Consider the following 21106-nt stretch of genomic DNA (forward strand, 5'->3'; position numbering starts at 1 on the left):
GTAATGCATTTTTCTATTACGGTGAATATTATTCCATCTGGTCTGAGGGAATTAAAGTGTCAGGCACGCAAGGTAGCCTTTTATTTTGTATTTCCTGAAGTACAGTCGGCACACTCCCCTTAAAGTTTTGTCCAAGTCCAGTCCATCTCAGTTGGTCGGTATTTTGTGATGTCATGTCATATTGTGAAAGAGGGAGTTGGGGGTATAGAGGAGCGTGCACTGACCTCTGTCTGTTCTTAATTTTCAACTTTCCTTTGTTGTCATGATGTCAGTCCCGTCTTGTCATCATCTTTTCTTTGAAACATTTCATTTTCCTTCTCTCAGCTTTCTCTCTTCTCTAATGCCATTTTCCTCCAATATTTCGTCTAATCATAGCATGCTTTTTCTTGTCTTTGAATTTTTTTGGACTTCTTTTATTATAGACTCTTGCAAGTTTGCTTAACTGACTAGTGAAATTTTGTTGGATATCAATTTATATATTAGTTTTGTGTTTGATTTAATTTTTACGACACATTTACAATCTTTACACTGCATTGTGTCCCTACCTTTTACAACATTTTTGCCTATTTTAGTCAATTTGGACAAGTCAACAACTCCTAGGGAGTTCTAAGTAGCTTTCTTCAACAGGACAACACCTTCAACCTCCCACTGTGGTTATTCTCCCTTCAACTCTTTCAAGTGGAGAACTCTTGCCTTTATTTTGACTGCCTGACCTGCAGTACAGACCTGTCACCCATTGAAAATGTGTGGCGTATGATGAGGCGTAACATGAGACTATGGAGACCCTGGACTTTTCAACAGCTGAAGCAAGAATGGTAAAGAATTTCACCTACAAAGCATCAACAATGAACTTATCCGATCTGTCAATCACTCATACAATAATCAATCAGATAGCCGCATTCTCTTAACCCCTGGCTTGACCCCCTCTTGTCACCATGTCCCACAAGCAATTATCTGTCACGTGCGGTTGGAAAAATTAATGTTAGGAACAAAATGGTCCTCAGATGCGCTCGGGGCACGTGCAATTCTGATGAAAGATATAGATTACAAGGGGCGCGGTTGATTCATTTTCCAAAGCCTGAAACACAGTTGAGGAAGTGTCTACGATGGATTAGGGCTCGCGGAAGAGGGCGCGTACAACTTGTGTGTGAATAACAAACACACGGCTGTATGTTCGAAGGTAAGTGAGGGAGAAGTATCTTCTCTGAGTTTGATTTCATTATTATCACTGCTTTATACATTGCAGGAGAACAACTTTCACTCTGTTAGTGTATCACTGATCTGCTGAATGAAGTGTGTCACGTTTTATGCCGAAGAGTCGGGTTAGTGATACTCAATGCGCGATGTCATGCAAGAGAAATGTCTATTTGCCTATTTGTATCACAACGGACTTTTAAGACAGACCACTGGGTTCGATTACGAGCCAAGTAAAATGAATACACCCACTTATAAAGACTACATTGATATTACTCGTGATCTTTCCAAGCAAAAAGTACTCACCCTGCTTTACATGCGCAGTATGATTCCACTATGTAATATGAATAATATGAAGTTTGTGAGGCGTCAAATGTTTTTGCATCCATCGCCAACGTTTCGCTGTAACTCTTACATTGCGTCCTGCTCCATCCAAAATCTTAATTCCGTGTACATATCCTTGGGTGAAATAGTTGAGACCTCTCTGTAGAACTCCCTTGGACAAGTCAGACGCATTTGGCAAAAAAACATACCCCAATATTATCAGGAATACGCGATAGAAGATCCAGTGAAAAGCTATTATGTTCAGTCGCCATTTTGAAAAACTGGGGGGCAAGGCAACTGTAGCTAAGGGCGGCGGAGCTGAAGGTTGCCAGTCGGAAAGGTCCATTCGTCTCCTCAGTTCTGAAACTTTTATTGAACGTCGTTAAAAGGTGATGTAACACAGTGGTAAACATGACTCTGTCCCAGCTAAAGTTCCCTCTAATTTTTTACGTGTCTGAGCAAACACACTAAGGCCGTGAGTTCTCCTTTTGACCACTGTGGGGAACATCAAACGTATGCACTGTGGTCACTCTGTCATCCATTGAAGTTACATGGCTCATTAAAAGGTTCAGATTACATTCCCCCAATTTTGTGTTTTTAAAAACTTACACTGAAAATGTCAACAAACCAAAAAATAAATTACAATACAAATACATACCAAGCCAACTATTGCATAAATTTGAAACGTCGCTTCCTACTTTTTCTTTTTAAACCCACAATGATAGCCCCGTCTGTTTTTCTCTGTGTAAAACTGAATTATTGCTTGCAGAATATCTTTCACAATGCATGTTGAAAGCTGAAAGATGCTCCCAAACAGTTTTATGGTGAATGTTATGTTGCATCCTGTATTTAAAATACAGAATTAGGTTTTTGGGGAATGTATCATCTGTGCTTTTATCCTCAATCAGGCTGTGCCAAGGTGGAATTTTAACATTACACACGATCTCATCCTGCACTATCTACTTTGGCTTCAGACTAGACCTTTTTAACTCAAGAGAAAATCTCATCCAGTTTCACCACTTTTTCTTCAATCAGTCACATACCCAGGTGTTTGTAATTATGAGTGTACCCCTTTAAAATGGAGGGGGGGGGCGGTGTCAGGTAAACTACGAAATATGTGAATGTGTAGCTCGGTGTGGCCCACTGATCTAAAGAAAAAAAAAAAAAAAAGACTGGATAGCTCATAGGCCACCAAAACTAAAGTCGGCGAAAGCAAATATCCCGACATCTTGATACTCACAAAACAACCATGCCGACCTGTGCGTTTATTGCCAGTTTCGCGATTTTGAGAAAACATTCCGCAGGTAAGTTAGAAAGACTTACTTTGACACTGTTAAAGTTTGTAAAGGATTTTTTATTTTCTGATGAGCTTAATTCACTCGAACAAAGTTTTGTTTTTGGTTGTTGTTGTTCACTGTTCACTCTCTGCTTCACTTTTATAGGCCAAAGGTTTTTCGTGAAAAAGCGATGTAAATATTTTCCCAAACTTCAGTGGATACGCAAGAAAACACATTGTCTGTGAAATTTTTGATGAATTTCATAATACAGACCTCTGTAAATTGAATTTGATTTTCAAATGTGATGAAACAAGTTTATATTTTCTGTCTGAAATGTATTTTCCCAATTAGAGTCCATATTTCCCAAAATATATTTAGATGATTGACTTAAAATTTGTTTTTACGACAAAAAGAAAGCTTAGTTTTTTGCTATGTTACGATGATAGTGCCTTCGCAGCGTATTTTGGGAAAAGTTAACATGTCATGGAAATCGGGCCCAAGGTAATATGCAAGGTTTCTTGGTAGTCACGGTGTTAGATGTCTTTCCTTTGCACTTGGCACCTTTTTTGGCTTGGCAAGTCTAATTAAAAATCCTTCGTGTTACCAGAACTGAAAAAATGTCGAGCTCACACAACCAATTTTAATTCTATATACCAAACTGAGGAAAAACCCCAACATAATCCAACCTGTAAACCACGTCCTCCACACGTTTTGGGAGTAACAAGATGGTGGCCAACTGCCTTCAACCAATCGACACACCGCTAGATATGTATGTGCTATTTTTTTTTCTTTTCAGATCAGTGGTGTGGCCGAACAGCAGCACCACTTTGCGTCACATCACATCAAGTCACGTGACTAAGAAAGCATAACAGGATTGGGTGGCTGCTGGGTTCTGACATCCTTTGCTAATGTCTGCGATCAGAAGTAAACTCTCCTTCTTAATGAAGTTGAGTCACCCTGACTTCTTAACAACGAAGTTAAATTTTAACAACGAAGTTGAATTTCAGACAGCGAATTATTGAATTTCACATAGCGTATTTAACATAATATTTCAAATTCACATCGTATTTCAAATTCAAATCCACTTAACATTCCAAATTCAAATCCCGGTGGCACTAATCTACTTCCATACTTGTGCTGCTCCTGAACCAACTCGTTGATGTCCTCCTCAGCCTTTCCCATTGAAACAATTTCCTCAACTTCAGGTTCAAGCTCCTCTTTGAACCTCTCAAGTTGAGTAGCAGCAGCAGCATGAAGCCACACGCGCACGTCTCGTTCATATTTCTTGACTATTTCTTGTTTAGTTTTGATGGACAAAACAACTTCTCACTGGCACAGGCCATCAATTTCTTGGGGCCCGTGGTGAAAAAAGATGAATAAATCCACAAAGAGGATTTATTCATCAGGATTTCAGTCGTGCAGGCAATGCAAATGACACAGAGACAGTTTGTCCTCGTGGGGTTGCCGTAGTTTGGTGTTGGTAGTCGATGTGTGCAGGTGCAGAAGGGTCTAACGCTGATCTGGTTGGAACAACTAATTATTGAAATGCTTGTAACAAAGATTGCTCAAAGAAAAAAAAAAAGACGAGGACCGAAGTTTTCAACAAGAATGGACAGCCTTTGTGGAGAGAGAAGGTTCTGCTGTGTGTCTTAATTCACAAATGGGGAGTATGCCAAAGCATTCACACTTGATGTTGCCAATAAACATTTTGACACCTTTGCATAAAGACAAGATAATCAAACGAACAAAAGACATGCCTTTGTCGGCAACAACTGTTTACCATCGTACTATCATGATGGCAAATCAAATTGAATTACGTTCACGTTTAACGGACGGAAGTCTCAGCGCGTGCATGGAGCTTAATCTAATAACGTATGAAACAACCTATAAAGCCATCAGCAAAACCAGGCTGCTCCACAAATAACATTCATGGTAAGAAGTACTGTCATCATTGCTTAGCAACAGCGTAACAATGTTATTAAAAATAATTCAGACATATTGTACTCAAAGTGTTGGTCTTTCATAAATGTGCAAATACACTTGTACTTAGTTTTTAAAATACTGTGTAGCTCTTTTGAAATTACATTTTAAATATTTTGCCTTTTGCCCGACCCCTGATTTAGAGTCTCCAATTAATGCATGTTTTTGGGATGTGGGAGGAAACCAGAGTGTCCGAAGAAAACCCACGTAGGCACAGGGAGAACATGCAAACTCCACACAGGCAGGCCAGGAGTTGCAACCACGGTCTGTGACTGTGACACCAACGCTCACCAGCTGTTCCACCATGCCGCCATAGAGCATATTGTATAAATAAAAATGGTTAGTCAAGAAACGTTTGTTTTTCCTATGTATGGAGACTGATGAGACACCCTTTATTTCTCTCTATATATATATTTACAAATGTATATATTCATTAGATTAGTAAATAAAATAAATATCCATTAAAGTTGCACGTTTTTATTCAATTATTGTCAGCCAATTTCTGACAAGTCAGCATTTCTTACATAGAGTTAGTAGACAGGTGAAAGGAATGTCTGCGATGTCCATCATGGTGAGCTGACAGCCATCATACATGGTTACACAGGAAGGCTTCCAACAGTCTTGAACTGCTTGTAATTGCGGTCGTAACCACAATAAATTTATAACCTGCATATATATATATATATAAAATCAATATTAAATTGTGTTAAGATATATTATGACTCACAACAATTTAAACAAATGACCCTTTGGCATTCTGTAGTATTTGAATATGAAGCATATTTGTGGGGGGGATTCTATAAATTTTCCCAATTAATAAACATCTACTTTATTTGCATTACTTGTATTTTTAGATTCTACTAGGTGTTACATGCCAGGATTAAGTTTTAAGAATTTATTTCAAATGACAGTCAATTTTTTTAAAGATTATAAATTCAACATAATATTCGAAAACCACTCTAAATTTAATGAAAAAAATAATGCAAAATGGTGGGGTGTTTAACTCAACTATGTTACAAAGGAAAGTAATATTAAAATGTAGATTTGTGTGCCATGTTGACAACATACACATTTAGATTGTGTTTACCTCTTTCTTTACCAAGAAAACGTAAAGCTGAAATCTCAGAGAAGGTGCATCCCCCAAGGAACATGACAACGATGACACGTTGTGCCTCATTATTTGCTCTGTTTTTTCCTGACAAAAGAAAAAAAAAGGTCAGAGATGGGCATTTAAAGCCACTGCCCTACGACACCACAAAAAACCCCCACTATGGTCACAGAAATAACTTGAATCTGACCAAAGTAATAAGTAAATTATAATGAAAATTGACAATTGAAAATCTGACATCCATCTATCCATCCATTGTCTGAGTTGCCAATACTTACAAGGGTTTGCGAGAGTGCTTGGAGCCTATACGAGCTATCTTGGGCAGGAGCTGCGGTACCTCCTTAACTGGTTGCCAGCAAATTGCAGGGCACATAGAGAAAGACCATAGTCGCACTCACAATCACACATAAGGGAAATTTCCAGTCTCCAATTAATGCATGTTTTTGGTATGTGGGAGGAAATCGGAGTGCCTGGAGAAAACCCACGCAGACATGGGGAGAAATGCAAACTCCACACGGGCAGGTCCAGGATTTGAACCCCAGTCCTCAGAACTGTGAGGCAGACACTCAACCTAATCTCCCATGATGCTGCTAAAATCAGACATTGCTTTAAAATTATTTTACAATAGAATTATTTTAAAATTTAAATCTACTATAATTTTTGTTAAAAAATACAAATTTTCACCCACAAAATTTACATCACCTGTTAATTTAATTTTTGACTTATACTGTATGTATAAAATTTAGGGAAAGTGACGGGAAACCTTTTTTATTAATGATCAGTCTTGAGAAAAAAAACTGAAGGGTCATATTTTATGAATTAAATATGAGTTCTCCTTAGCCAGAGGCTTTTTGTGTTCTCCTATCGCAAACATAAAACGTAAGAATGCACGTACTGAATTTTAAAGGATTTTAATGGGATCCAACAGGTGAATCTATCACAAAAGACCTATGCAAGACAATAAAAGAGGACAGACGAACATTGGGATTGTGAGTGCGGCTGTTTGTCTTTATATGCCCTGCGATTGGCTGGCAACCAGTTCAGGGTGTACCCTGCCTCCTGCCCGTTGACAGCTGGGATAGGCTCCAGCACTCCTGCGACCCTTGTGAGGATAAACAGCTAAGAAAATGGATGGATGGTGACATTTTAAATACTTGTTTCAGGCGCTGTAAGTACTTATATATATATATATATATATATATATATATATATATATATTTTTTAAATTACTTATTACTTTTTATCACTTGAATGTGAATTCGATGAAGCTAAAAATAGCAAACAACTGCTGCGAAAATACATCAAATCTATTAAATATCCTACCGCTGACAGCGAACTCATTTCCATTCAGCAACTTGGCAACTTCTTCAAGCCCAGCCCAACCATCTCGTTCTAACACCTGTGAATTGTGCACAAAATGGGCTTAAACATCTTTGAGCCAGTTGAAAGAAAAAAGAAATCATGCTTTTTAACCTGCTCAATGAGTTTGCAGCTGAGTGGGATGTAGGCCCCACTGAAAACATAAGCCATGTCCTTTGGGAGATGCAAATCATACTCGTCATTGGACTTTGGCACCTTTTTGTACAATAACACAGTATACAAACACGGTAATGATTGAAGACAACCAGAATATTATCTGATATGATAAATGGCAAATAAAGCAGGTATTATGTAATACCAAATTGAGTTTTCTGCTCAGGGCCCGGAAATTGTTTTTCCTTGCCAAAGAGGAAAAGGCATCTGTCAGCTTCCCTAGTAAAGGATTTTAAAAACAAAGCAAAATAAAATCATATCCAATTAAATCTAGCAACAAAAAAACCTTTTTTACCTGCTGTCTTATCGTTGACCAGTTTACCCACTTTGTTCTCCATAACTGCCAGGGTTTCACCTTGCTGTTGTTCCACAAACAGCCCTAATTGCTTGAGGTTGGCAAATGTGAGCAGGTGCTCCACTCCATAGCTCTGACAAAAGTCAAACAGAGAAGGGATAGCTATACACCACTAAAGTGCCAGTCACAAAATAGTGGAAAATAAGTCTACATCGATGGACTCTATTTGACTCTTATGATGTTCTTTTTCTGAACTGCTGTGCTACATTGATGCCAGATGTAATGAGGCACATGCCTTTCAAAAAGTTCAACATTTACCTAATATGCTCCCAAAAATTATGACAATGGGTTTTTTTGCGAAAAAGTAAGATGACCTTGTGGTTTTTGCAGTTGTTTTCGCTTTAGAGTTCTGCCACAGATGCCATTATTGCATTGTAATGTAAAACAAAACATAAAATTCATCCATTTTCCATATTGCTTATCCTTACTAGGTTTGCGGGTGTGCGGGGTCCACAATGAACTGATTGCCAAAGAATCTCAGGGAACATACTGTATAAACAACCATTCATACTAACATAACCACCAATGGGACATTTACAGTTTTAATTCAATCTATCATTCATGTTTTGGGGATGTGAGAGGAAACCAGAGTAATCATAGAAAACCCACAGAGGCACAAGAGAGAGAATGCAAACTCCACACAAGTGAGGCGTGATTTTGACCTGGGTCCTCAGAACTGTGAGGCAGATGTCCTAACCAGTTGTCCACCATGTCACCCCAATACATGAGATAAAAATAAATCAAGAAATAAACACACTCAGGCCCTGTCCACAAAAAATCCACTTGAACAAAACCATTCGGCACAGATGAATAGATGACAATAGACTCCCAGTAAAGTTTTCAGTTGTCTCAAAGTTCTAAGGGCCTGGGTTGAATCCCGGACCAGTTCCACGATCTCTGCCTTTAACGAGTCCGTCTTCATGTATTGAACTACGTTCATAAAGCCTGACTTCTGGCTGGACAACTGTAGGTGCGCATTAGGGATCGCAACCGGTTAAAAATAGCCGGTTATAACCGTTTTTCGTTTTTTTTTTTTTTTTAAAAACGAAACCGTAATCGGACTTTTGAAATCGGTTAAAATTTCCAATCATTTTTTCCGGTTCCGGTACTCCACATTGCGCTATTTTTTCAACATCATTTCCACTTTTTTCAAGTTTCGCTGTTTGCGTAAGGTTGGACTCAAAAGAACATTCAGTTAAATCAAAGAAACATTAAACATGGCATCGAGGAAATGCTCCAAAGTATGGGCGTAAACTTGTTTTATTGGCAGACATCAAAACACTACTCGCATAACGGGGGGAACTCTGAACTCGTCACTCCGGAAGAGCAACAACAAAAACAGCCCCCCAACTCGAGGTCTCGCGGGTGAGTTATGTAAACACCACTATGGTACCGGTTTTTTGCTACAGCTGTTCGGTTAAAACCAGTTATGAAAGTAAGCGTTTTTTTGCGATCCCTAGTGCGCATGCACTGCTAGTACCATTGCCTGAAGTTGATGCTTCACTATTTTGATATTTTAGAAACAGATTCATACCAACGGAAGATGAGAGAGTCTTCGCCAAATCAGCGTGTCTCCTGTTTTTCCGGTGCGACTCCAGCACTTTGACGCCCATCTTTTCAAGCTGGTAACTCTGCTTGCACAGATGGCAGTAAAACATGTGCCGATCTTTTGGATCTCGACGAACCCAGCTCCCAAACTCCTTACTTTCAACCCAAGCTTCCTGAAAAATGCACTTCCCCGTGATACAAGTTGGATCGATGAAAGAACTACGCTACGTCGTAACGAAGACGAAGTGAAATGCCTACTCACGGAAACAAATCGAATATCGACAAGATGGCGACTAGATGTCAACACGGTGACTTCCGTTGACAATTTCCGGCTGATTTGGACGCCAGACGGATCGCCATTTTTTTTTTAAATAAAAGATTAATTTATTTTTTGGGGAGAATTTTGGCGGTAGAGGTCCTCTCTTTGATTTTTTTTAAGGCCTTTTTAGGGGCTTGACCGGTTTTCGCGAATTTTAAGGACTTTTAGGAGCCCCGAAATGCACCTTCGAAAATTTAGGGGTTTTTAGGGACTTTTAACGCCGTGTGCGAACCCTGCATGTGAGTTAATGTAGTGCACATCTCGAGATGTATTTTAGGCCACACCTCAAACACTCTTCTTCCTTGCTTGAAATCATGGGAAAATCAAAGAAATTGGCCTTCAAATCAGAGAATCATGGAGCACAATGAGTCAGGTTCATCCTTGGGTGCAACTTCCAGTTCCTTCCAGCTGCCAAGTTTATCTGTTCAAACAATTATACAGAAGTATAAACATCCAGGGGGATGTCCAGCCATCACACCAGTCAGGAAGGAGATGGACTCTGTGTTCAAGAGATGAACGTTTTTTGGTCCCAAATATGCAAATCAACACAAGAGGAAAAGCTAAAGACCTTGTGAAAATGCTGGATGAAGCTGGGAAGAAAGTGTCATTATCTACAGTGAAACGAGCCCTGCACCAACATGGGCTGAAAGGTTCCTCACCAAGAATATAGTTATTACTACTAAAGAAACGTAAAAAAAACAGATTACAGTTTCCACGTAGACACCAAGACAAAGTTCTTGACTTCTGGAGACGTACCGTGGTCTGATGAAACTAAAGTGGAGTTGTTTGATGAACGTTACATCTCGAGGAAAAAGAGGAAGCTTGTATACCTGTGAACACCATATCATCTGTGAAGCATTGAGGTGGCAGCATCATGTTGTGGGGCTGTTTTTCTGCAGCAGAAACTGGAGCTCTTCAGAAAATAGGCGGCATCACGTAGAAAGAAAATTGCATGGAGACATTAAAACAACATGTCATCAGCCAGGAAGCTCAAACTTGGGTGCAAACGGGTCTTCTAAATGGAGAATGACTCTTACATACTGCCAAAATGTATAAAAAGTGGTTAGAGGGTAAAGTCAATGTCTTGGAGTGGCCATGAAAAATCCCTGATCAAAATCCCTTTGAAAATTTGTTGGCAGATCTGAAAAGGTGTGTACGAGGAAGGCATAGCTTGTGAAAGGGTGCTCAAAGCATTTGACTCGGGTCATGCATTTGAAAGGAAATGATCCTGGATACGAAGGAAATGTAAGTAAACTTTTGACCTTGAAGAAAATACTACACAATTCTCAAAGAAAGTCTTGTATTATTGTGGCCTTTAACAAAATTAAATAATTTTGGTGATCCTCACTGACCTAAAACAGGAGCGGTTTAGGCTGATTGAACTTCAGACATCCATCCTCCATCTTCCACTTATCGGGATCACGTCGCAGGGTCAGTAGCTTTAGCAGGGATGACCAGACTTCCCTTTCCCCAGCCACTTCAACCAGCTCTTCCGGAGGGATCCTGAGGTGATCCCAGGCCAGCTGACAGACGATGTCCACGCATTGTTACAGAGGTGTCAAACTGGACAGCCCAACAACATCCAGAGCCTTTAGGAACTCTGGGTGAATCTCATCCACCCAAGAAGCCTTGATACCGAGGAGCTTTTTAACCACCTTGGTGACCTCGTCCCCAGAGATAGTTGCGCCTGTCTCAGAAGACCCAGAATCTACTACCTCAAGGGAAGGCCTGTCGGTGGAATTGAGGAGGTTCGAAGTATTCTCCCCACCGACTCTCAATATCCCGAGTTGAGGTCAGCAGAGCCCCATCCTCACGAGAGACGGTGGACTACTTCCCTTCCTGAGATGCCGGATGGTGGACCAGAATTTCCTCAAACCCGTCTGGAAGTCTTTTTCCCCGCTTGAGTGTTTGTGTCAGTGACCACCAAAGCTGTATTTCACTTGGCCAGCTGGTACCCATCAGCTTCCTCAGGAGTTCCACAGGTCAAAAATGCTCAATAGGGTTCCTTCAGCTTGACGGAATCCCCCACCATTGGTGTCCACCGACAGGTTCGGGGATTTACACCGCGAGAGGCACCAACCACCTTATGGCCACAGCTCCGGTCTGGCCCCTAAGCGATGGAGGCAAGGAACATGGGGCAATCGGACTCAATTCTTGAAACAAAAAATAAATAAATAAATTGTACAGTGTATGTAAACTTCTCAGAATCAGCTTTATGTGCCAAGTAGGTAAACAACACGGAATTTTTCTCCGGTAGTTGTAACCGCTCCAGTATGACATACATTTTGAGTACAAAGAGCAACACACTATCAATTGTCAGGGAACATTTTTTTAAACTCAAAAGTTGTCTTCTGATCCCCTGTTCAGGTCATTGGCAAGCCCACGATTGTCCTCTCCTGGAGGAGATCGTCACTTGTAATGAGTTTGTCATGCATCTCAGACTGATTTGGAGTCAAACTGTTTTTCCAGTTTTACTGCACAGTCCCTCTTGCAATGTTTGTTTCATCAGATGGTTTCTATTGTGATTGCACAGTGATCTATACCCGCAACAAAATGCAACCCGTTTAGCATGGCAGAGTAACATAGGTCTAGCTGTAAACCACAACTTATTACTGAACATGTGAAAAGTTTTTGTTTCTTCACACACCTCCTCACAGAAACTGACATATGCTGTAACACCATCCATGTTCCTTTCCTCTTTCCATTCCTCTAGACTGCTCACTGAATTTTCAAAGACATTCCAGGCTGTGCAGTTGAAACAGCTTTAAATTTCTAATTTTCCCTTATTGTTCCACTTTTTCACTGATTTTACCAAAGGCTTCATGCACTTAAGTTCTTGTCTGTAAGTAGGTATTAAATAAAATTAAACAGTGATCCGAGGAGCCTAGGGCAATCAGGGAATGGCATGATATGTGAGGTCAGAGGAATGCTATTTTCAGGTATGTTGTATGTCATTTATGTATAACACATCTGATAAAGTTATTTGGAACTTGATCCAGGAGGGAGTCAGACTTGAGCTGCTGCTCCTCCGCATTGAGAGGAGCCAGTTGGCGGTGCTTGGGCATATGATCCAGATGCCTCATTGACATGTCCCTGGTGAGCTGGTCCAGACACCCGGGGACAACCCAGGACATGCCAGAGAGACTATGTCTCGAATATGGCCTGGGAGTGTCTCGGGATCCCCCCAGGGGAATCGGAGAAGGTGAATGAAAAGAAGGAAGTCTGGACTTCTCTGCTCAAGATGCTATGCACAAAACCCCACCCCAGATTAGCGGGAAAAAAAATGGATGGATGATGGAGGGTTTACATTTCTATAGATTCACACAAATGTCTGAAAATATGTTTTCTGAGATATTTTATATAGATTTTTTAAAACTACACTCAAATCAGTTTTAGAATTAAGTAGAACAGCAAAATGTAGAAAACGTGTATAGGTGTGAATACTTTCAGGTTCCACTGCAAGTCAGTCCTCTAGTAAAGACAGAGGATTTAAAAGGTTTAGCTCAGCTAATGAGGCAGCAAATGTTGCCTAATTATATTTATTCATTCATGGTACGACAGTAGTGTTCAAAATAAATGCACTCCAATGTGATTAACCACATTAAGTTTGTCAAACAAGTTAACAATAGGTGCATTATTTCTCAGAAAACAAACAAGAGCCAGTATTCATGATATACACACTATTAAGGCTGTGCAATTTGTTGAAATGCGTGTGGTAAAAAAAAATACCACAGTGGCATTCAATCAGTGAAATCATCAATTTTATGAAAAAGAGGTCTGAATCAGGTGGCCCCTATTTAAGGATGAAGCCAGCACCTTTTGAACATGCATTTCTCCTTGAAAGCCTGAGGAAAATGGGTCACCAAAATATTGTTCAGAAGAACAGCGTACTTTAATGAAAAGTTTTACTGGAAAGGGGAAACCTTATAAAGAGGTGCAAAAAAATATAGGCTATTCAGCTAAAATGATCTCTAATGCCTTAAAATGGAGCGCAAAACCAGAGACACGTGGCAGAAGACAACCATCAAAATGGATCGCAGAATAACCAGAATGGCAACGGCTCAGCCAATGATGAGCTCCAGGATGAGTCTGGAGTTACCTGTAAGTACTGTGACAGTGAGAAGACATCCGTGTGAAGCTCATTTATTTACAAGAATCCTGTGTAAAGTCCCTCTTTTGAAAAAAGGCATGTGCAGAAGAGGCTATAATTTGCCAAAGAACACATCAAGTGGCCAAAGGAGAAATGGGGGAACATTTTGTGGTCTGATGTGAGTAAACCTGTTCTTTTGGAGTTGAGGAGCTGCAGACAGAGACAACCACCAAACTCTGAATTCAAGCCACAGTGCAAGGTGAAGACAGTGAAGCATGGTGGCGCAAACACTATGATATGGGCACATTTCTCCGACTATAGTGTTGCGGCTATATTGCATACCAGGGATTATGGATCATTTTGTGTATGTCAAATACTTGAAGCGGTCATGTTGCCTTATGCTAAAGAGGCATACCCTTGAAATTGGTGTTTTAACAATACAATGACCCCAAACACACTGGTAAATATGCAAAGTCTTGGTTCCAAACCAAGAAAGTTAATGTCATGGTGTGGCTGTGGTGTTGATATACTGTGCATCCAAGAGAGCACGTGGAAAGGTAGTAAGGCTTGAAGTTTAGGAGCAGGGTTTAAATGATTCCACCACGGAGTAGATGGGAAGAGAAATGGAGTAGGGGTTATTTTAAAAGGAAGAGCTGGCTAAGAATGTCTTGGAGGTGAAAAGAGTATCAGATCGAGTCTTCTTTCTTCTTTTCCTTTCGGCTTGTCCCGTTAGCCAAAGCGTGTCATCTTTTTCCATCTGAGCCCATCTTCTGCATCTTCCTCTCTAACTCCAACTGCTCTCATGTCTTACCTCACCACATCCTTAAACCTTCTTTTTGGTCTTCCTGTCGCTCTTTTGCCTGGCAGCTCCATTCTCAGCACCCTTCCACTAATATACTCACTCTCTCGCCTCTGAACATGTCCAAACCATCGAAGTCTGCTCTCTCGAATCTTATCTCCAAAACATCCAACTTTGGCTGTCCCTCGAATGAGCTCTTTTTTAATTCTATCCAACCTGCTCACTCCGAGCAAGAACCTCAACATCTTCATTTCTGCTACCTCCAGTTCTGCTTCCTGTTGTTTCTTCAGTGCCACCGTCTCTACTCCGAGTATCAGATCGAGTGACGAGACTAAAATCTGAAATTGAGGGTTTTATGTATAATGTGGTTAGCGGCTATGCCCCACAAGTAGGATGTGACCTAGAGTTCAAAGAGAAAGTCTGGATGGAACTCGATGAAGGAGTTCTGAGCATCCCAGACAGCGAGAGAGTTGTGATTGGTGCATATTGTAATGGACATATTGGTAAAGGAAACAGGGGCGATGAAGATGTGATGGGTAAGTGCGGTGTCCAGGAAAGGAACTTTGAGGAACAGATGGTGCTGGACTTTGCAAAAAGGATGGAGATGGCTGTAGTGAACACTTATTTCCAGAAGAGGCAGGAACATAGAGTCACCTACAAGAGTGGAGGTAGAAGCACGCAGGTGGATTATATTTTGTGCAGACGATGTAATCTGAAGGACTGTAAATTAGTGGTAGGGGAGAGTGTAGCTCGACAGCATAGGATGGTGGTGTGTAGGATGACTCTGGTGGTGGGTAGGAAGATTAAGAAGACAAGGGTAGACCAGAGAATCAGGTGGTGGAAGTTGAGAAAGGAAGAATGTTGTGTGGCCTTTGGAAAGAGGTGAGACAGACTCGAGACGGACAGGAAGCCCTCCCAGGAGACTGGAATACTACTGCCAAGGCTTTCAGAGAGGCAGGCAGGAGAGTACTTGGTGTGTCTTCTGGTCGGAAAGTGGAGAAGGAGACTTGGTGGTGGAATCCTTAAATACATGGAGTCATACAAGAAAAGAGATTAGCGAAGCAGTGGGACACTGAGAGGACTGAAGAGATGTGAAAGGAGTACATCGAGACGTGATGTAGGGCAAAGGTAGAGGTGGCAAAGGCTAAACAAGAGGCATATGAAGACATGTACACCAGGTTGGACATGAAAGAAGGAGAAAAGGATCTCTACAGGTTGGCCAGACAGAGGGATAGAGATGGGAAGGATGTGCAGCAGGTAAGGGTGATTAAGGATAGAGATGGAAATGTGTTGACTGGTGCCAGGAGTGTGCTAAATAGATGGAAAGAATACTTTGAGAAGTTGATGAATGAAGAAAATGAGAGAGAAGGAAGAGTTGAAGAGGCAAGTGTGAAGGACCAGGAAGTGGCAATGATTAGAAAGTCACTACAAAGGATGAAAAATGGTAAGGCCTGATGACCTACCGGTGGAGGCATGGAAGCAATTTGGAGAAATGGCTGTGGAGTTTTTGACCAACTTAAGTCAACAGAATACTAGCAGGCGAAAAGATGGAGGAAAAGTGTTTTAGTTCCCATTTTTAAGAACAAAGCCGATGTTCGGAGCTGTGGGAATTATAGAGGAATAAAGTTGATGAGGCACACACTGAAGTTATGGGGAAGAGTTGTGGAGGCTAGACTCAGGACAGATGTAAGTATCTGCGAGCAACAGTATGGTTTCATGCCTAGAAAGAGTACCACAGATGCATTATTTGCCTTGAGGATGCTAGTGGAAAAGTACAGAGAAGGTCAGAAGGAGCTACATTGTGTCTTTGTGGATCTAGAGAAAGCCTATGACAGAGTACCAAGAGAGGAACTGTGGTACTGCATGGGTAAGTCTGGTGTGGCAGAGAAGTATGTTAAAATAGTGCAGAAGATGTATGATGGCAGTAGAACAATGGTGAGGTGTGCCTTAGGTGTGACAGAAGAATTTAAGGTGGAGGTGGGACTGCATCAGGGATCAGCTCTGAGCCCCTTCCTGTTTGCAGTGGTAATGGATACGCTGACAGATGAGGTTAGACTGGAATTCCCTTAGACCATGATGTTCGCAGATATTGTGATATGTAGTGAAACCAGGGAGCAGGTGCAAAAACGATTAGAAAGATGGAGGCACGCACTGGAAAGGAGAGGAATGAAGATTAGTCTAAGTAAAACAGAATATATGTGCGTGAATGAGAAAGATGGAGGGTGAAGAGTGAGGCTACAGGGAGAAGAGATAGCGAGGGTAGAGGACTTCAAATATTTGGGGTCAACAATCCAAAGCAATGAGTGTGGTAAGGAAGTGAAGAAACGGGTCCAAGCAGGTTGGAACAGCTGGCGGAAGGTGTCTGGTGTGTTATGTGACAGAAGAGTCTCTGCTAGGATGAAGGGCAACGTTTAAGATGTACGGATTAGAGAAGGTGGCACTGAAGAAACAACAGGAAGCAGAACTGGAGGTAGCAGAAAGGAAGATGTTGAGGTTCTCGCTCGGAGTGAGCAGGTTGGATAGGATTAGAAATGAGCTCAGAGGGACAGCCAAAGTTGGATGTTTTGGAGATAAGATTCGAGAGAGCAGACTTCGATGGTTTGGACATGTTCAGAGACGAGAGAGTGAGTATATTGGAGGAAGGGTGCAGAGGATGGAGCTGCCAGGCAAAAGAGCGAGAGGAAGACCAAAGTGAAGTTTTATGGATGTGATGAGGGAAGACATGAGGGCAGTTGGGGTTAGAGAGGAAGATGCAGGTGATAGGCTAAGATAGAAAAAGATGACACGCTGTGGCGACCCCTAACAGGACAAGCCGAAAGGAAAAGAAGAATAATTAGACATGGTGACTTACAATGTGGTGCACCTTTTGTGCACAGTGAATTCCCACATTTTACAAATATTTTTTTGTGACTTGTCTAACAAAGTACACTTAAACAAACTGGTTACACTGTTAGCATGCATGCCAGCAAGTGTTTTAGTGTAACATAAGCTACCGTACGATGGTGCTCACGAGGCAGTGAGGGACAATTGTAATTCACACCTGGAACCAAAAGAAGCTTACATTGCCCCCCTAACCCGACTGTATTTTTGTAATTCGTGGTGTTAAAGATTGTAACACCGCAAATAAGACTGTATTATCATGAATGCTGATCTTGTTAGTTTTCTGAGAATTTACTGCACCTACTGGTAACTTCTTTGAAACGTGGCAGTCAAAAAAATACACTGAAAATGTGGATTAATCTGGTTAGTCACTTTGGACTGCTATTATTTTGAACACTACTGTATATGCCTCGTGATGACAAAAGTGGAAAGCTAGCAGATAGCAGCAGAATTGAACTCTTACCTGTAAAAACTGTGTTTTTAAAGATCGGTACTCTTTTGGCAGGAGTCCTGCAGGATCCATAAAAAAATACAATAAAGTGGATGATTGACATACAGGACAGTGCTTTTGTTTCTGAAACCACAGTGAATATATTCACTATGTTAAAAAGACCAACCATTTTCTGTTAAAGACAGAAGACAAAGCAGTCGAAGACTTTCTGTCATGGAGACCTAAAGAAAAGAATTACATCAGGTTAGTTTTTAACTGTTATGCATAATTGTAATGCTACAATGCTGAGTATTTTAAGTAAACCCACCTGCCTGTTGATATGTACCTCAATGAAAGAAATACATTCCCGGATTTCAAAACCTTCGAGTAAAGCTGCAGGAAATTAAGAAAAAACAGACACTGCAAAAAAAAATTCTCAGTTTTTTAGCAACATCCTGATGTAAAACAGAAGTATTTTAATGAACCGACAATGTTCTGTCTTTAACAGCTCCTGGAAATCTTGTTTTGTTTTCTTCTTCATGATTGATTCACTTGCGCTGATGTCTATGGAAAATAAGAAATCGTCAACCACACAGTTTGTGAACCTTGCCGACGCAGGTTACACTTTGCTAAACACTCACGGAGACTTAGGAGCCGATGTTCTTGTTTCAACCCTTTAAGCTCCTCAGACACGAACGTTTTCATCTGCTTTATGTCCATTCCTCGACGCTTCTATGAAATTTAAAGAGCAAAAGGTCACACTTTGTCTCATGATAAATGTTATTGTCTTGACTTACATCATATGCAACCTGGAGATTCCTGGCTTTCTGACTGAGAAAGCTAAAGACATTGGAGAAATGTTCATTTCTGATTTCATTGAAGACCTAAACAATAAGAGACATCAAAAACATGCTTGAGTGAAAACATTCTGCACTTCTATTGCCAGCCCTACCTTATCCTGAGAATTCAGCATGACTTTGATGCTATTGTCTGAGGATGAAACATCAGGCCCAAATTCTACGCATCCTGTGGAGAAAAAAAAAAGCCTATTACATTATGTGACCAGAAGCAGAATCAGCTTTATTGACACACAATGGAAAAAAACATCCAAATTACATTCAATATTGTATAAAATGTTTTGGTGAAAACGATTATGTAATAGGCATTGATTAGAAAGAAAACATTTTCAATCTTTAAAACAACTTAATTTCTAAAGAAAAAAAAACAATCCAGCCATCCATCCATCCATTTTCTTAGCCAGTTATCTTCACATGAGTCACTGGAGTGCTGGAGCCTATCCTCGCTGTCAAAGGGCATGAGGTGGGGTACACCCTGAACTGGTTGCCAGCCAATCGCAGGGCAGATGGAGACAAACAAGACGCACTCACAATCACACTTAAGGGGCAATTTAGAGTGTCCAGTTAATGTTCTACGTTTTTGGGATGTGGGAGGAAACCAGAGTACCCAGAGTAAATCCACACAGGCACAAGGAGAACATAAAAACTCCACACATGCGGGGCCGGGATTAAACCCAGAACCCAGAACCTCAGAACCATGAGGCCAACACTTTCCAGCTGTCTCACTGTGACGCCTCACTGTTTCAGTTTTTTAAAAAAATTGATTCAACACTCAAATTCAATGGAAGTAAAAAGTAAAAACTTGGCCGCTCCGACTGGTTTTAAAAATCTGAGAATTTAACCTGGTTGACATTGCTCTACAGTATTGGAGGGACTGTTCTTGATTACAGGATATTCTGATGGGAAATTGTTTTCCCTGCTTGTTAAGGAATTTTGAACAAGAACATCTTTTGGTATTTCCTACATTTAAAAAAAAAGAACTGCTGTGTAAAGAATATAGATTTTTTTACACTTATAAGTGGTTTATGAGTGCGTGTTAGTCGAATAGCTGACTTCAATCTTAATCACATGAAGGCAAAAAGATGATGTTTCAAGTGTTAAAAAATGTTGAAATTTATGTCAGTATTAGCGGATTAACCAGATTAATATACATTTTCAGTGTATTTTTTATTGGTACATGTAAAACAAGTTACCAGTAGGTGCAATAAATTCTCGGAAAACCAACAAGACCCAGCATTCATAAAGTATACAGTGTTAAGGCTGTGCAATTGGGCAATTTGTTGAAAGGGGTGTGTTAAAAAAAATAGGCAGTCTACTGTTGACTAACAAATCAAAACTATTTTGGACGAACTTTTTTGTTTCTAGGATTTACCAATCCTTTGAATAACTAAATGATTTAAAAAAAACGTATTTGTATGACCATAGTTTTCTATTTTTTTAGAACTGCTTCACATCTGTATGGCATCGACTCAACGAATTTGTGCCACCTTTCGGTGGTTATTCCACTCCAAGATTCCTTAACGACATTCCACAATTCATTATACCAGTCCCCAAAAAAGAAGAACTCTCAGGTCCTCATGACTACAGGCTTGTTGCCTTGACATCTGTGGTCATAAAGTCCTTTGAACGCCTTGTGCTGGACCACCTCACAGGTCCCCAGCTGGACCCACTGCAGTTTGCCTATCGAGCTAACAGCTCTGTGGATGATGCAGTCGACACGGGTCTGCACTGCATCCTTGAACATCTCGACAGCGAGGGTACCTATGCGAGGATCCTGTTGGTGGACTTCAGCTCTGCGCTCAACACCATCATCCCTGACTCCCCTCCTCCAAACCTCTCCAGCTCAGTGTCTTGCCTGCCATCTCCTGGTGGATCTACAACTTCCGGACGGGCAGGACACAACAGGTGAGGCTGGGCAACACCACCTCATCCACAAGTACCATCAGCACCGGAGCACCCCAAGGTTGTGTCCTCTCACCTCCACTCTTCTTGCGCTACACATCCAACTGTCAAACTCCTGAAGTTTGCAGATGACACCACAGTCATTGGTCTCATCAAATCTGCATATCGACAGGAAGTGGCGAGAATGGATATTTTGTGTGGTCAACACAACCTGGCGTTGAACACTCTAAAGACTGTAGAGATTATTGTGGACTTTAGGAGGCAACCTTCACCACAGCTGCCCCTGACACTATCCAACTTTCTTGTGGCAACTGTCAAGACCTTCGAGTTCTTGGGAATTACAGTCTGAAAGGACCTGAGGTGGGAAAAGAACATCAACTCCATCCTCAAAAAAGCCCAGCAAAGGATATACTTCTTGTTGCTTTTGAGGAAGCACGGTCTGTCACGCGAGCTGCGGAGTCAGTTCTACACAGCGGTCATCCAATCAGTACTGGGTACCTCCATCACAGT

The 21106-nt window shown here is 41.0% G+C and overlaps 1 protein-coding gene across 10 annotated transcripts in view; it reads right to left on the minus strand.

The window, feature by feature from the left end:
• Positions 1-21106, minus strand: part of vps33b (VPS33B late endosome and lysosome associated) — a 59416-nt gene that overhangs the window by 12411 nt on the left and 25899 nt on the right. For 7 of the 10 annotated variants that reach the window (XR_009794379.1, XM_061815726.1, XM_061815725.1 and 4 more), the window contains 12 exons: positions 18790-18863; positions 18635-18721; positions 18479-18569; positions 18327-18401; positions 18166-18230; positions 18025-18079; positions 17871-17917; positions 7712-7844; positions 7562-7635; positions 7357-7458; positions 7207-7282; positions 5863-5970 (listed from right to left, as the gene is read on the minus strand). Coding sequence is in view for 8 of the 10 variants with exons in the window: in XM_061815726.1 (XP_061671710.1) it covers positions 5863-5970; positions 7207-7282; positions 7357-7458; positions 7562-7635; positions 7712-7844; positions 17871-17917; positions 18025-18079; positions 18166-18230; positions 18327-18401; positions 18479-18569; positions 18635-18721; positions 18790-18863 (987 nt within the window). In the remaining 2 variants the exon portion in view is untranslated. Of the gene's footprint in view, positions 1-5236; positions 5442-5862; positions 5971-7206; positions 7283-7356; positions 7459-7561; positions 7636-7711; positions 7845-17870; positions 17918-18024; positions 18080-18165; positions 18231-18326; positions 18402-18478; positions 18570-18634; positions 18722-18789; positions 18864-21106 lie in introns of those variants that run through there. The other 3 variants (XM_061815729.1, XM_061815728.1, XR_009794378.1) reach the window with 2 other exon arrangements.

Source organism: Syngnathoides biaculeatus, chromosome 3 (assembly GCF_019802595.1).
Source record: "Syngnathoides biaculeatus isolate LvHL_M chromosome 3, ASM1980259v1, whole genome shotgun sequence".
NCBI lineage: Eukaryota > Metazoa > Chordata > Actinopteri > Syngnathiformes > Syngnathidae > Syngnathoides > Syngnathoides biaculeatus.